The sequence below is a fragment of the Hypanus sabinus genome, chromosome 13 (genome assembly GCF_030144855.1).
Source record: "Hypanus sabinus isolate sHypSab1 chromosome 13, sHypSab1.hap1, whole genome shotgun sequence".
NCBI classification, from domain to species: Eukaryota; Metazoa; Chordata; class Chondrichthyes; order Myliobatiformes; family Dasyatidae; genus Hypanus; species Hypanus sabinus.
Genome location: NC_082718.1, coordinates 79511539 through 79529434, shown reverse-complemented (window position 1 = coordinate 79529434; position 17896 = coordinate 79511539). Strand labels below are relative to the sequence as shown.

Below are 17896 nucleotides of genomic sequence, written 5' to 3'. Positions count from 1 at the left end.
GACTTGTCATATGAGAAGTGTTTGTTTGGGCCTCTGCTCACTGGGATTCAGAAAAAACGGGTGACCTCATTGAAACCCATCGAATGGTGAAAGGCCTCAATAGAGCAGATGTGGAGAGGATGTTTCCTATGGTGAGGGAGTCCAAGACCAGAAGACGCAGTCTCAGAATAGGGGAACACCCATTTATAACGGAGGCAAGGAGGAATTTCTTTAACCAAAGATTGGCGAATCTGTGGAATTCATTGCCATGGGCAGTTGTGGAGACCAAGTCATTTGGTATTCTTAAGGCTGAGGTTGATAAGTTTTTGTTTGGACTGGGCATAAAGGGTTACAGGGAGAAGGCAGGAGATTGAGGCTGAGCGGGAAATGGATCAGTCAGGATGAGATGGCAGAGCAGACTCGATGGGCCAAATGGCCTAATTCTGCTCCTACATCTTATAGTCTTAACTGTCACTGTCTATATGGGCAAGATTGAGCATGCAAGTATCAGTGTACTGTAGAGGACTTTACAGAATAAAACCAAAGACCACATTTACTAAAGTCATTAGACAGTGTTTAAAGTGAGAGGAACCTCACTTTGATTTTGAACCAAACACTGCACTCCTCAGAGCCTAGTGATGGCCTATTGCAGCAAGGAAGGGCATCCATGTAAAAGATCAATTGATGGTCTCTGTTGCCAGGTAACAGAGAGGGAACATCAGCTGCGATTCCTGTTCCTGATCCCACCATGTAACCGAGGGTGCTGCCAAACTCACAGTATGTGAGCCAGTGCCTTCCTGTGTGGAGGACCAAGATGAATACTAATGTTCCACAGGGACAGTTTCTCTACTTTGTTGCTGCCATTGTGTTACTATGGCAGCGGAGTCTGGTACGGGGTACGTGGACATTGATGTAGCAAAATGGTTGGGTTGAGTTGTTCTCGGATCTTGGCAAACCATTTGCAAACGTTTCATCACCATACAAGGAGGCATCATCAGTGCGCTGTTCATTTGTGGTACGTCTTCCGAATGCTTGGTCTTTACATACTTCTCATTCAGCTAATTGGTTGTCACTACAGAAACTCAATTGTGACGTAGGGAAGGGGTTTCGTCGCTGATTAGATGTGTGGCGAACTCTGTGTGTTGACTGGAATTTTGCCCGCCTTGGCTTATAAATGGTTCATAGTCGCCTCTACCCACGAAGGTCAAGAGGGGCACAAATTCGACTGGTGAAAGTCACGGCACAAGCAAACAGGCAGCATGCAAGAGACTTCCTAGAAGCATGGTTTTCCGCAAACATGTCGACTTCAATCCCATTTATAAGCCAATGGGGACAAATTCCAGACAATGGACTGTGTTCGCTACACAACCAATCAGCAAGGAGGCCCCTCCCTACATCACAACGGAATTTCCGTAATGCTGACCAATCAGCTGATAAGTGTATAAAGGCCGAGCATTCGGAGGACTCACCACAAGTGAATAGTGCACTGATGACGTCTCCTCGTATGGTGACGAAACGTTCGCAAAGATCAGAGAACAGCTCAACCCAACAGTCAACCTCCTGAGCTACACATTTTCCGAGTTATTTTCAACACGTGAGATGCAAATATTAATAAATCAGTGAACTAATTGACCCTTGCTTAAATAGACAAGAGTTATGCAAATATATTTTGATCCCCATCAAGGTACTGCTCAATTTAGAAATGGATTCCAATTTATCCCAAAAAAAACCAGGAAGAGCAGCCTTAGATTATCAATTGATGTCGCCAATTCAGTAGCAAATGATGGCAATTTTGTGCAGGTGACACCTCACCCATTGGAACTGGTGTGAGATTCAGCAAACTTGGTATCCTAATAGTCAGCAGAGAGAGAGGAGACCTTCATCTAAACACAGAAACACAGAGTTTAAGACTTGGGAAGACCACAGTTAAAAGACAAGGCATGTCAAGGTTTACTCTGATTACATGCACCCGTCCCTGGTCCTAGTTTATCTTAATCCAATATCTTTTGGAGAGCTGGTAAGGTTTTTGTCTCAACCACTAACCATTGCTCAGACAATCAAATTTTGATCTGTGACGAAAGCACCTCACTGCTCAGTTTCCCAGGAGAACAGCTTACTGGCCAATATTTACCTGATAACATTGTTTGTCTGAATCAACTTCATCGTGCTTTGCCCAGACGTATGTTATGTAATCTTTGTGATGCTTAAAGCCAACCTGTGAACGTGAATAGGAAAAAAAAGCAAAAGAGATCTGTTGTTTAAACCCATTAATCTCTCTATTCTCTCTACTGGTGACCAAACCAAGAGCCGTATTGAATCTATACAAGGAAAAAGCCTCGAACCACCACCCAAGTGGTAGCAACTCAAGTTTATTAACTATGAACATGTATATAACATATATAACTGTATAATATATATATATAGAAACAAGACAACATTTCTCCGAACCAGGGTGTAAAGCAAAGTAATTCACAACACATATTACACCTGATAACTTATGAAGGTAAGGATAAAATCTACAGATGAATCGCACATAAATAACAAACTAAAGAGCATTAATTAAATATTGCAAGGTACAGAACAGATTAACCAGTGACTCTTCGAATACGATGCAGCAGGGAGTCCAGAAGCCCAGTGGCCTGAGGGAAGAAACTGTTTCCCACCCTGACCATTCTTGTTTTTATGTTGCCGAGTCGCCTGCCTGATGGTAGAAAGTCAAAGAGGATGCTGGATGGATGGGTGGGACTCTTAATAATACTAAGGGTCCTGTATATGCAGCGCTCCTGATAAATGTCTCCGATGGATGGTAGGGAGACCCCTATTTCAGAATCCAATCACTGAAACAGGAATTTCGTTGGAAGTTTCTCCAGACGCACGAACGTTCACCATGAGGCATTCAAAGCTTTTCTTTATTTTTATTATTTTATTGAGACACAGAGCCATGCTGCTGAACAATCGGCCTAATCACAGGACAATTAACCTATCAACCGGCACACTTTTGAAACCAGAGCACCCAGAGGAAACCCACGCAGTCACGGGGAGAGCGTACAAACTCCTTACCGGCAGCAGCAGGAATTGAACCTGGGTTGCCTGGACTGTAAGGCGCTGTGCTGACCACTATGCTACCACGCCTCTACAAGTTCAAAGTAAATTTATGATCAAAGTGCATATAGGGTACTGTGCAAAAGTCTAGTCAGCAAAGCAATGTATACTTTCCCTTTTTAGCACATTCCTGTGGGTCACCGTATACTACCTTGATATTCAGTTTCCTCCAGGCATTCACAGTATAGTGGAGAAATAAGATAGAACCAATGAAAACCTATACAGGCTGACAAACAACCAATGTGCAAAAGAAGACAAACTGTAAATATCGATAGATAGATTAAACAAACAAACAAAAAAGGCTCAGAACATGAGTTGTAGAGTCCTTGAAAGTGATGCCACAGGTTGTGGAGTCAGTTCACAATTGAGTCGAGTGGATTGAATGACAGAATTCAGACAGTCTAGTGACAGGATTCCGTGGAGTGGGAGGACAAAATGTAATTTTTCCACCACTCCAGGGTAACATTTGATTACGTATTCACCTCAGAGCTAAAGGATACCAATTCCAACCACAGATCTTCCACAGGTGCCCTTAAAATAAACTTAAGAAGCCTGTGTCTCTATACAAAGTTTAAAGTAAATTTATTTTCAAAGAGCATATAGGTCACTATATACAACCTGGAGATTCATTTTCTTGTGCGCATACTCAATAAATCCATAATAGAATAATAACCATAACAGAATCAGTGAAAGACTGCATCATCTTGAGTGTTCAACCAGAGTGCAGACGATAACAAACTGCAAATATAAAAAGAAGAAATAATAATAATAAATAAGTAAGCGATAAATAGTGAGAACATGAGATGAAGAGTCCTTGAAAATGAATCCATTGGTTGTGGAACTGCTGAAATCAAAAGATCCCACAGCAGGGAAGTTCACATGTGCAAATGGGTGTAATACTACTAGAAGTGACTATCCTTGAAGCATTTCATTGACTGTAAAATTTTGGGACAATGTGTGCTGGATTGTGCTCAGCTAGAGCACAACATGCAAAACCTTTGACGTTGATCAAGGAGACTCTCAACATTTTTAAAGAGCAAACACGAGGAAATCTGCAGATGTTGGAAATGCAAACAACACACACAAAATGCTGGTGGAACACAGCAGGCCAGGCAGCATCTATAAGGAGAAGCACTGTCGGCGTTTCGGGCTGAGACCCTTCATCAGGACTAACGAAGTGCTTCTCCTTATAGATGCTGCCTGGCCTGCTGTGTTCCACCAGCATTTTGTGTGCGTTCTCTCAACGTTTTCTTGGGTTGTCAGGGCAAAGAGTGAGGTAAAGAGAGCTTGTGACCAGCAGATATATCAATTTACAAGAGCTACAAAAAAAAAGAGGGGATCAATAGCAAAAAAAATTGTATAATATGTATATCTTACTGTCATTCTTGAATACTGTAAGACCATTATATCAGACAATTGAGCCTGTTACATTTCTTTTTGTTATCTCTGATTTTAGTTTTATTAAGGATCCCAACTATCCATCCAGCATCCCCTTTGACTTTTCCACCATCAGGCAGGAGACTGATGCATAAAAACAGTCAGGGTGGGAAACAGCTTCTTCCCTCAGGCCACAGGCATCTGAACTCCCTGCATTTGAAGTGTCACTGGTTAATCTGTTCCATACCTTACAATATTTAATTTATGCACTTTAGTTTTTACTTCTGCATGATTCACCTGTAGATTTTATCTTTACCTTCTTACGTTATTGTGTGTTATGTGTACTACTGAGCTTTACATTCTGGTTCTGAGAAACATTCTCTCATTTCTATTTACCTTATAAGGTTAAATATGCTATATACACGCATATAGTTAAATGACAATAAACTTGGCTTGAAATACTATTTTTTGCAATTACATTGCAAAATCAGTATTTGTTTTGAATTGAAAAGTCACGGTTATCCCCGACTCTCTCCAATTTTGGAATAGTAGCCCATGATAGAGTTGTGTTCAGATTATTAGATGATAGATTTATGGGGCAAAAGCCAGTCAAACCTTTGAATATCACTTTGGGATTCAGATGGGAATAATACAATTGGAGGCTCAAGATATAAGCTGAGTTCAAACTGTCAGTAACCACGTTAACTGTTCTGAGAGAATTTTGAGTCTGCAGAACAGAAGCCAAGGATCTGTCACCAACATGGGCTCTATCTGCTTTTCCGTGCAAAAAAGACAAATAGGATCTTGCTCGTGTAGTATCTTTCATGTCCTTCATGGGATGTCCAAGAGCACGTTAGATGCAGTCCTTAAAACGCTGCAGTGAAGTCAGAAAAGGGGCAACCAATACAGTTTGTGCTCTTGTTAAAACAAAAGACGGCACTTCCAACACGATATTCTCAAACTTCAATCAAGATTTCTGAACTTACCAGATCAGAAGAGAGAGCACCACCATCTGACCACAAGTTCTCCTCTGTGTGCTCTCCCTACATCAGATCTGTCTGTCTTTAATCACCTCCCTGGTCCTTGCAAATTCAGCTCAATTGCTACTGAGTTTGATTGCAGGGAGGGAAGCTGCATCATATCCTAGTGAAATTAGTCACATCAAGCCTCTTCAAAGATTGCTCAGACATGACTCTGCACACTGAGGGGATTGTAACAACTCAGTTTGCTAAAACTCTCAGTTTATTCAAAGAAACTGTGTGGAGGGAAGGGGATATGGGTTGTTGGTCAAATCTCATTTGAAAGCTGAGGTTTATTCCCAGTCACTGATAATGCTTCCATTTTCAATTTTTGTTTCATATTTCCACAGCAAGTGAAGAGAGAATAAGAGCTCTTTCAACTGTCCCATTTACTTATAACTCTTGATTTTCTTTTATCACTAAACTTTATAGTATTCTAGCATTACCAGAACCCACAGAGGAACTCGTGATCTTATAAAATGGTGGCAGCTTTCACTTATTTTCTCAGTTATACCTGCCCTCAAGGGCTTGTCCAGACACACATGTAACAGCCACCACTACTTCATTTGTAGTGCTTCCACCATAAACAGAGAAAGGCAGTGTTCTGACAGAATCATTCTCTTCTTCATCCCCAATAAACACAAGTCAAATGCATGAGAGTGTTGGCATTGATCATGTCAACAGATACACCGACTCTGATGGTTGTTGGATTGATGCTTAGGAGAGGGGCTGGAGGAGGCAGCAGTGCTTTGAACCTCAGCACTGAGCAGCTGGGAGCCAAACCAGGCCCCACGTGCCACTGGAGCTGCACAAAGGGCAGATGAAGAAGGAGGTTAGAATTCGAACAGCTGAGACAAGAATAATTAATCTGCGCAAGTCTGCTGCTCCGGGATTCTGGAAATGTGATGCAGAAGTGTACAATACTATCAGCTTTGCTCTGTTACGCTGCTCCTCACACACCCCTTAAACCCTGAGGATGCAGATCTGAACATCTTACGGTAAACCGGAGAGCAGCCTGACACTGAACTTCAATTTCTGACTGCGAAGGGCTGACCTTGTACAAGCCAAGCCAGTCCCACGAGCTCTTGGGAAAGGAGTCCGCCATCCTGTAGCGGACCACCGCATCCGAGGCCTTGTTCCATTCATCCTCCACCTGTAGCTGAATCAATGGAGCCTGAAGTTTCTGGGCAAACTATAAATAGGAAAAACAAACAGAAATTGGAACTCTGAGTATTCAGAGCACAGGTAAACCATCATCAGCACCATGAGTAGATTAATTAGTGAAAAATTAGATTAGGATAGACTATTGTCATTTACAGCAGGGAGCAATTAAATTCCCTATTTGCTTGAAGCTCAAAGAGTAAACCGTATACATGGTCATAATAGAAACAACCCTGATGAGTCTAAAACTGAAGAATGGCACAAGGTCTAGAATAATTTGAAATAGTGTAAAAAGTGACAATATTACTGAGAGGGGGAGAGTTAAACCTAATTCAATATTTCCAGGTGATAATCAATTCTGGTCCCTTTATATTAAATGCAAGACAGAAATACACTCAGTGGTCCCTTTATCAGGGACATGAGTGGAACCCGGTGTGGTTTTCTGTTGCTGTGGCCTATCCACTTCACGATTTGATGTGTTGTGTGTTCAGAGATGTTCTTCTGCCCACCCCACTGTTTTTTACCTTGTGGTTATTTCAGTTACTGTCGCTTTCCTGTCGGTTTAAACCAGTCTGGCCATTCTCCTCTGACCTCTCTCATTAACAAGGCGTTTTGTCTACAGAACTGCCACTCACTGGGTGTTTTTTTTTGGTTTTACACACCATTCTCTGTAAACTCTAGAGCAAGGGTTCCCAACCTCTTTTATGTCATGGACCCTTACCATTAATCAAGGGGTCCATGGACACCAGGCTGGGAACCCCTGCTCTAGAAACTGTTATGTGTGAAAATCCCAGGAGACCAGCAGCATCTGGCACCAGCAATCACTCCACGGTCAAAGTCACTTAGGTCAATTTCTCCCCCTTTCTGAAGTTTGGTCTGGACCTCTTGACCGTGCCTGCATGCTTTCATGTATTGAGTTGCTGCCGCCTGATTGGCTAATTAGATATTTGCATTGATGAGTAGGTGTAAGGTGTACCTAATAAAGTGGCCACTGAGTGTGTAGGAAAGAGAAACTCTTCTGGGCAAGACCACTGCACATCTGAAATTTCAACAGAACGAACATCCCTTCTATATATCAGCTCAACGGCAAATGAAGATCTTGTGTCCCTATTCCAGTCCTCTCCCCCACAACGTTCCAAGGTTCGTTTCTCAGCAATGACCCACCTTCAAGCAGAAAATGGCAGTAACGGGTTTGTGGTCGCTGATGAGGTACTCCATGTGACTCCGGTACGCATGCTGGAACACCTCAATGTGGCTGCTTTTGCTGGCTGGGGAGTTATTCCTCGCCGATAACGGGGAATGCTGCAATGAGTCGTAGCAGTCAGATACTTTCACCCTCCAGAGAATCCGATCTGTCCAGGCAGGCTTGCGCTTCTTAGAACTAGGAACCGTCAGAAAATTACAACAGGAAAATGAAAGCATACTGTGCGCAAAGCCAGGCCTCTCCAGAGACAGACAACTGTAGAGAAATTTACTATGAATTTGTGTTGCATAATTATCTTCCAAGATAAAGGCAGAGAGGGAAAACAAATCCCTCACCCTCCCCTCTTCTTCTATTCCCCACTCTGGCCTTTTCTCAGCAGACCATCCCCTCCTCCTTCCCTTTCTCCTGTCAGATTCCTTCAGCTCCAGCCATTTACCTTTCCAACCCACCTGGCTTCACCTATCACCTTCCAGCTATCCTTTTTAATCCTGGCGTCTTCCCCCTTCCTTCTTAGCTCCGAAAAAGGATCTCAGCCTGAAATGTCAACTGTTTTTTCATTTCCATAGACGCTGCCTGACCTGCTGAGTTTCTCCAGCATTGCTTTCAATTTCCAGCATATGCAGGATTTCTTGTGTTAAAGATAGAAGATTCCCATCCCCTAAAGGATGTGTGTGAATTAATTAGGTTCTTATATCTGTATAGTCACAATTACTGATATCAGTTCTTTAATTAATTCCAGGTTTACCTAATTAACTGAATTTAAATTGCCTCACTGCCTTTAAGGGATTTCGATCTTGGTCTCCTGAGCATTAGGCCAGACCCAGATTGTAACCCTTCTGCTTCTGTCCTATTAACAGCATTTGATAGAGTGACACAAGAGGTTCTGAGGATGCTGGAAATCCACAGCAACACACACAGAAAGCTGGACAAACTCATCTATGGAAAGGAATAAAGAGACAGCATTTTGAGCCAAGTCCTGATGAAGGGTCTCGGCCCAAAACATCAACTGTTTACTCCTTTCCATAGATGCTGCCTTGCCTGCTGAGTTCCTCCAACATTCTGTGTGTGTTACAACAGACAGAGAAGATCTGATAGATAGGGTAGACAGCCGGTACATTTTTCCCCACGGTGGAAATAACTCACACCGTTCATTTCATTCGTTATGTTCTGTGTCATATGACATGGATGATCATGGTCTTTCCATGACCATGATTGTTCTTGGTAAATTTTTCTGCAGACGTAGTTTCCCATTGCCTTCTTCTGGGCAGTGTCTTCACAAGATGGGTGACTCCAGCCATTATCAATACTCTTCAGGGATTGTCTGTCTGGCATCAGTGGTCGCATAACCAGGCCTTGTGATTTGCACCAGCCACTCATACGACCATCAACACCTGCTCCCATGGCTTCACGTGACCCTGATCAGGGGGCTAAACAGGTGCTACACCTTGCCCAAGGGTGACCTGCAGGCTAGCAGAGGGAAGGAACACCTTACACCTCCTTCGATAGAGACCGATTTCCACCCCAGCACCCAAGTCTCATACCATAGCTCATGAATTTGTCAGAAGAGAAGCGAGGGGCAAAAGTTTATGTTATTCAGAGAGTGATGGGTCCTGGTAGGGATTATAGTGTTGAGAAATGAGATAGAGGTGCTCAAGGGGATCTTATTAGAAATGCGTATAAATGTACAGAGAATGGAGAGTTAAGGACACTGTGTAGGCAGAGGGATTACTTTAGTTTAGTGTTTTGGTCAGGTACTTTGGTAGAAGGAATAAAGGCATATGTTATTTTCTAAGTGGCTAGTGAATTCAGAAATCTGAGTACAAAGGAACTTGGGAGCCCTAGTGCAGGATTCCCTAAAGATTAACGTGTAGGTTGAGTTGGTGGTGAGGAAGGCAAATACAATGTTATTATACATTTCAAGAGGACTAGAATATAAAAGAAAGGAATAAGGCATTGGTTAGACTGTATTTGAAGTATTATGAGCAGTTTCGGACCCCATACCTAAGAAAGGATGTGCTGACAGTAGAGAGGGTTTAGAGGAAGTTTACGAGAATGATCCAAGCAATTAAAGGGTTACTGTACATAGAGTGTTTGAAGGCTCTGGGCCAGTAGTCGCTGGAGTTTAGAAGAATAAGTGGGTACCTCATTAAAACTTACCTAATTTTGATAGTCCTTGATAAAGTGGACATGGATAGGGTGTTTCCAATAGTGGGACAGTCTATGACTACAGTGCACTGCCTTAAGAATAGAAGGATGTCCTTTTAGAACAAAAATGGGGAGAAATTTCCATAGCCAGAGGGTGGTGAATCTGAGGAATTCATTGCTACAGATGGTTGTGGAGACCAAATCCTTAGGTATATTTCAAATGGAGGTTGATAGGCTCTTGATTAGCCAGGGTGTCAAAGGTTATGGGAGGAAGGCAGGAGAATGAGGTTGGGAGGAAAATTAAATTAGCCATGATTGAATGGTGAAACAGACTTAATGGGCCAAATGGCCTGATTTCTGCTCCTATCACTTATGGTCTTAACCCCCATTGAAATATAGGTGCCATTTTAGATACAGTAGGAGTTCAGCGATGATTCAATAGACTAATTCCTATGATGGAGTGTATATTGGTATAGTTTTAAATCCATCACCTGGTATATGAGACTTACTAAGGTCTCCCATTCTGTATGAGGAGTAACCACAAATGCAATTAGTTAAGATGCACAATCAATGGATATTCAAACTTCTACACTCTAATGACTTTCCTAACTGAAGTTCAACACAGATAAAAAGCATTCCATGTGTCACAAGTGGAGAAGGTCGGAGCTGTCCTACCTGGTGTCAAATGTGTTTGTGCCCACGTCATATTTGTACGTTGGCCTGAAGTTGAGAGGTCCCTCTTGAAATCCGTTCAATGCAGGCTCAATCACCTTTGCAATGTTCAACTGACAAAGACAGGTAGTAGTATTAATAAGCTGGGTACTGGCCAAGGCAAGCAAATTATTTTAGCATCAATTGACAAATGCCCACCTCGGCTCAATCTCACCTCCGTATTGGAAGGTGATGGGTCCTAATCAAAACTAATTCTCAATATTGAGCTAGGAAGTCTTGTTGGAGATAGTGGACTGTTAGAGGAGAACTGAAAACAAGGCTAACCTTCTAGGGAACTGACCTGAAATGCTAACTGGTTCTCTCCCTGCAGATGCTGCCTGGCCTGTTGGATATTTCCAGCAAAGTTTGATTTTCATTCATTTTCCACATTAAGCAGTGGTTCAGTTTTGTCCCACTGGGTTTATGGTTTCTTCAAATCTGATATGCTTACATTAGATGTAAAGAACTTAAAACCAGAAATATCCAATCAATAGACTTGACCAAATAAAAAATGTGCCAACCCATCAATCTGAACTCTCACTGTCATTCTGACCTTGTGGACTGTGTGGTCTCCCCATCTTCCTTTTTTACTTTTCCTCTTCAACTTTGGAGAGGGTCGTGGAGATATTTTTAATAGCCAGTCTTTAACTGCCCCCAAGGCATTCTACAAGTATGTGAAGAGCAAGAGGATAAGACGTGTAAGAATAGGACATATCAAGTGTGACAGTGGGAAAGTGTGTATAGAACTGGAGGAAATAGCAGAGGTACTTAATGAATACTTTACTTCAGTATTCACTGTGGAAAAGGATCTTGGTGATTGTAGTGATGACTTTCAGCAGACTGAAAAGTTTTTGCATGTAGGTATTAAGAAAGAGGATGTGCTGGAGCTTTTGGAAAGCATCAAGTTGGATAAGTCGCCGGGACCGGATGAGATGTACCTCAGGCTACTGTGGGAGGCAAGGGAGGAGATTGCTGAGCCTCTGGCGATGATCTTGGCCTCATCAATGGGGACGGGAGAGGTTCCAGAGGATTGAAGAGTTGCGAATGTTGTTCCTTTATTCAAGAAAGGGAGTAGAGATAGCCCAGGAAATTATAGACCAGTGAGTCTTACCTCAGTGGTGATAAGTTGATTAAGAAGATCACGACAGACAGGATTTATGAATATTTGAGAAGGTATAATATGATTAGTAGTAGACAGCATGGCTTTGTCAAGAGCAGGTCGTGCCTCATGAGCATCAAACACATTGATGAAGGAAGGACAGTAGATGTAGTGTATATGGATTTCAGCAAGGCATTTGATAAGGTACCCCATGAAAGGCTCATTGAGAAAGTAAGGAGGCATGGGATCCAAGGGGACATTGCTTTATGGATCCAGAACTGGCTTGCCCACAGAAGGCAAAGAGTGGTTGTAGATGGGTCATATTCTGCATGGAGGTCAGTCACCAGTGGAGTGCCTCAAGGACCTGTTCTGGGACCCTTACTCTTCATGATTTTTATCAATGACCTGGATAAGGAAGTGGAGGGATGGGTTAGTAAGTTTGCTGATGACACAAAGATTGGAGGTGTTGTGGATAGTGTGGAGGGCTGTCAGAGGTTACAGCACAACATTGATAGGATGCAAAACTGGGCTGAGAAGTGGCAGATGAAGTTCAACCCAGATAAGTGTGAGGTGGTTCAGTTTGGTAGGTCAAATATGATGGCAAAATATAGTATTAATGGTAAGACACTTGGGACCATGGAAGATCCGAGGGATCTTGGGGTCTGAGTCCATAGAATGCTCAAAGCAGCTGTGCAGGTTGACTCTGTGGTTAAGAAAGCGTACGGTGTATTGGCCTTCATCAATTATGGAATTGAATTTAGGAGCCGAGAGGGAATGTTGCAGCTATATAGGGGATTATGAGAATAGGTTATGAGAATGCCTTATGAGAATAGGTTGAGTGAACTCGGCCTTTTCTCCTTGGAGCGATGGAAGATGAGAGGTGACCTGATAGAGGTGTATAAGATGATGAAGAGGCATTGATTGTGTGGATAGTCAGAGGCTTTTTCCTAGGGCTGAAATGGTTGCCACAAGAGGACACAGGTTTAAGGTGCCGGGGAGTAGGTACAGAGGAGATGTCAGGGGTAAGATTTTTACGCAGAGAGTGGTGAGTACATGGAATGGGCTGCTGGCAATGGTGGTGGAGGTGGATACAATAGGGTCTTTTAAGAAACTTTTGGATAGGTACATGGAGCTTAGTAAAATAAAGGGCTGTAGGTAAACCTAGTAATTTCTAAGGTAGGGACATGTTCGGCACAACTTTGTGGGCCGAAGGGCCTGTATTGTGCTGTAGGTTTTCTATGTTTGACTGTAAGGCAATGACAGGTAGACACTGGATTCCAAATATTCCAATCAATATGTTTACTTCATCCTGACTTATTTTGCTGCACCACCATTATAACTTTGAACAAATAATTATTTTTTGTAAACATAATTTGATCAAATGCACAGAGGGCAGTTTGCACCTCTACTGGAAAAAGCTGATTTACTGAATAGAAACACACAGAGACTGCTCTGAACTGATGTGACCAGGAGAGGGCGCTAGGAACTCAGTTCCAACGGAAGGCTCCAAGAGCATTAGGAAGGCCATTCGGTACATCGAATTTATTCTGTCAAAAAAATAGATCTCCAACCTGAAAACTATTCCTTACGCTTTTCTACAATCTGGTGATTCATTTTATATCCAGAAATTATACATATTCCTCAATGACTGGGCATCCACAGACTTCTAGGGTAGAGAATTCTGAAGATGCACCACCTTCGAGTTGTAGAAACTTCTCACCGTTTCAGTCCTGAATAACCTGCCCTTATTTTAAGATTGTGAACTTCTTCCAGTCTCCTCAAGGGAAACATATTGCCGATATCTACCCTATCAAGACCTCACAGTATTTTGTTTCTCGGCCTTCGAAACTCCAGAGAACACTCGATCTCTCCTCATATGCCAAGCCTGCTATCCCAGGAACAAATCCACACTCCAAATGTGGCAAACATATCCTTTTTTTGCATAAAAGACTAAAGGTTCACACATTCCAGGTGTAGTCTCACCAAGCACTAAGCCCTATGTAAGTGTAACAAGACACCTTTATACTTGTATTCAAATCCTCTTGCAATAAAAGGCACCATACCATTTGTCTTCCATTTGGTAAATCTGCACATTAACTTTTAATTGTGATTGTAGACGCCCTCTCAAGTCCTTTTGAACATCAACATTTTTCAATCTCACAACTTTAAATTAATTTAAAAACTGTAAACCAATCAGTATTTGGTTTTCTCCCATCGGTATTAACCTCACACATTTCCACACTGTGCTCTCTCTTCCACATTGATAGCCATCATTTCACTTATCCAGCTACATACCCTTGAGCAACACACACAAAAAGTTGGAGGAACTCAGCAGGCCAGGCAACATCTATGGAAAGAGTAAGCAGTTTACACTTCAGGCCTCCGAAAAGACCCTTCATCAGGATGATGAAGACCCTTTGTCCAGATGAAGGGTCTTGGCCCGAAATGTCAACTGTTCACTCTTTTCCATGGATGCTGCCTGACCTGCTGAGCTCCTCCAGAGTTTAGTGTGTGTTGCTTTGGATTTCCAGCATCTGCGGATTTTCAATGGTTTGTGAGGATCTTTTGTTTTTCCGTCACTATTCACATTCCCACATCAGCAAACTTGGAAATGTTGCATAACAGTCACTTCAGCTAAACTGCTGACATATTGTGAATATTTATGACCGACGTACCAGATCTGTGGTTCAAAGGATTCAAAGTACATTTATTATCAAAGTATATATGCAGCATACAACCTTAAGATTTGTCTTCCCACAGACAGCCACGAAACAAAAAAGAACCATGGAAACCGTTCAAAGAAAAAAACCATCAAACCTCCCCCCCCACAACTCGTGCAAACAGCAACAAAAATAAACAAGTGTGAAACACAGAATATAAAGCACAAAGTCAAAAGGTAGTCTTCAGTTCAGCTCAGTGTTCCTTATTTGCAGGCTGCCCTGATTCCAAATCACCCAAACTAGCGACAAGAAAAGGAGCAACCAGAAAAACTAGAAACTCATCGAACCATGAATTAGAGTCCACAATCCACAAACCATGTCGATTAAACTTTGCTCCGGCACCATCTTCTGACAGCATCAGAGAGAGAGAGAGAGAGAGGGAGAGAGACCATTGCACGCAGACACCTTCCTCCAAAAGCAACGAGTGAGAGGCTGGTAGATGGCGCTGAACACTCACTCACCCTCCACACCGGCCTTGACGATTTCAATTGTTCTCGAGGCTCCAGTCACCGAGATCGGTCGTAGGCCTGCGTCCTGCCGCCAGGCTTCTTAGCCTCCATCCTGCACACTTCTCTCACAGCTCCGTGGACCTGCTTGATGGTCAATGTGGAATCAGGGTCCAACGGGCCTGCTTCCAAACTGTAGGACTCTCTGAATCTTCCACAGATGAGCTGACCAGCCAACCATGGAGTCAGCTGGTGAGCTCTGCTTCTTCCACCACTTCTGTATGCCCCAATACGTTAATAAAGGGTTCTCAATACTATTCCTGAATTCTCCTTCACTCTGAGTGGTCACAGGACAGAGAGGCCCAAATGCCGATGGGAACATTTCATTTCTTCATCCAGGCTTTGACTTGCTCCTTGAATTTTTTTCCCCAGTTTGCCTGCGATCTCTTCACGTTCCCAAATTCAGAACAGAGTGTCTGTGTTACCAGTCTGGTGTTAGGCGACACATCGTGGCATTGCTGAGTGTAATTACGACCTTTAGCATTGGAGACGTTGACCTGGACAAGGACACTGAGATTGATTTGCGTGTTCTTCCAGTGAGGAGGCAGAGTTAGTGAAACTCTTCCAGGAGTACTTGCTTACTGCCCGTTACACCTCTGGTATCTCTGTCTGCAATTGCCCATCTTCTCTACTCTGTGCCCCAGGATTCTCATTTCCACCTCGACGGTATGGCGCCCAGTTTCCTCTGCCCTTCAAGGGTCCAGTGAAGTGGGTCTTGATGATGGAGTTGGCCTTCTTCTCTTCATGTGCCCAATCCATCTCCAGCGTTTCCCCGTGACAATTGTGGACACATCCTCTTGATGACACTGAAGGAGTAGGGCAAGTTGGAGATCCTTCTTGGCCGGAAAATACGGAGTGTCTTCCAGAGGCTCATGGTGTGGAATGACAACAGCTGGGAATATATTGCCTCTAATTCTGTACAGCCAGTTCCATGGCCTCACAGCTCACTGGTCTGGGATAGCCAGATTGAGAGCTCATCCTTTCCTTCATCACAGAGCTTTGAGAGTAAAGATGAATGGCCTACTCCCATTCCAGATCTGTAGACCCTGAGAGTTGCTGATGAGGCCAATGTGGGACCTGCAGACTCTGCTGTACTTGGGCAAGTATTGGCTTGATTGGCTAGGGAGTTGGTGCTATCTATCCTCCGTACTCCCAGCATTGGGGCTCTCAATGTCAACTTGGGTGCCCCTCCTCCAATCTGAATAATCATTGGCCAGGGATTCCAGTGGGCTGCTGGGGATGTGACTCTTACTCTGGGTTTGAAAACAGGCTTGAACATTTCTATTTACCTTCTGTCCACTTACAATTTCTTGATGGCATCAGAATGAAACATTTCAGGATTGCAATGTTAAGCATGTAAACAAATGTCCTCATTGGGAGATGATGTTTAACATGGGTTTGCAGATCAGAGAAGCATAGAATAGAATGCACAGTACGGGACCTTCTTCCCCGGATGTTGTGCGAACCTTTTAACCTACCCTAAGATCAATTTAACCCTTCCTTCCCCATAGCCCTCCAGCGTGGCAGCGTAGTGGTTAGCACAGTGCTTTACAGTACAGGCGACACGGGTTCAATTCCTGCCACTGCCTGTGAAGAGTTTGTACATTCTCCCCATGACTGCATGGGTTTCCTCCCACAGCCCAAAGACGTACTGGTTGGTAGGCTAATTGGTCATTGTAAATTGTCCAGTGATTTGGCTAGCATTAAATTTGGGGGTGGGGGGGGGTTGCTTGGCGGCACAGATTGAAGGGCCAGAGGGGCCTACTCTGCACTGTATCTCAATAATTTTTTAAAAATCCATGTGTCTAGCTAAGAGTCTCTTAAATTTCCTTACTGTACCTGCCTCTACCACCACCTCTGGCAGTGCATTCCACCCTCCCACTTACTATGTGATGCACCATCAATAACTCACTCTGAGACGTAAAGGCGAGATATGGGCTTTTATTGACTGGAAAAAGGAACAAGCAGTGAGTGACCACCATACTACATCCTGGAGACTGAGAGGCTGGGCTCCGGCCTCAATCACCTTTATACCAGGGTCTGTGGGAGGAGCCACAGAAACAGTCAGCAGGGGGCGTGTCCAGACAGGCACACGTAGTTCACCACACTATGTAAAAAAAACTACTTATGACATCACCCCTATAGTTCCCTCTAAACACCTTAAAATTAAGCATGCCTCATCATATTAGCCATTTACACCCTGGGAATAATCTATCAAGTCCTGCATTTAGACCAGGGATTATACAAAGTAAGTATCAAAAAATTTATTAATGATGAATGAATTTTTTTTAAATCTCCAGAACAGGGGGATCACTCTTCTGCACTGTGAAAAACCACCCTGGAGTCGGCTCTGTGCACTGGAGAGCGCCAGAGCACCACTGGATGGAAGAACGTGCCCAGTGCAGGAGAGTGTTACATTATGTAACTCGAAAACCTTAAACTAACTGAAAGCCAAACCACGGAGCCCAGGAGAGCTCATGTACTTTGTTTTCACTTTAAGCGAGACAATCATGCATCACATGGTAGCGTCATGACACGTGCAATTCACTTATTTTTTTTACATATAACCCATAATGAATTACTTAAACAAATAAAGAATGCTTAAGCAACGACGTATTTGATTTGCCCAGCTAATACAATGAACTGATTCTGAGGCTTCGGGCCTGCTCTGGGGATTCGGACCCAAGGACTCAGTTTGGTTCGGAATGCTGTTGTTGTCGCTCGCTTCTACTGTTTGCGTGATTTGTTTTTTTCTCTGTGCACATTGGGGTTGGTCTTTTTTTTTAATTGAGTTCTTTTGGGTTTCTTCCTTTGCGGCTGCCTTTAAGCAAACAAATCTCATGGTTGTATAATTTATATGTTCTTTGATAATA

At 43.1% G+C, this 17896-nt stretch overlaps 1 protein-coding gene across 5 annotated transcripts in view; it reads right to left on the bottom strand.

The window, feature by feature from the left end:
* inpp5jb (inositol polyphosphate-5-phosphatase Jb) overlaps positions 1-17896 on the bottom strand; it is a 122594-nt gene that overhangs the window by 13025 nt on the left and 91673 nt on the right. For all 5 annotated transcript variants that reach the window (XM_059987992.1, XM_059987990.1, XM_059987994.1 and 2 more), the window contains 4 exons: positions 10663-10772; positions 7803-8019; positions 6532-6669; positions 2111-2194 (listed from right to left, as the gene is read on the bottom strand). In XM_059987992.1, coding sequence (XP_059843975.1) covers positions 2111-2194; positions 6532-6669; positions 7803-8019; positions 10663-10772 — 549 coding nt within the window. The remainder of the gene's footprint in view (positions 1-2110; positions 2195-6531; positions 6670-7802; positions 8020-10662; positions 10773-17896) is intronic.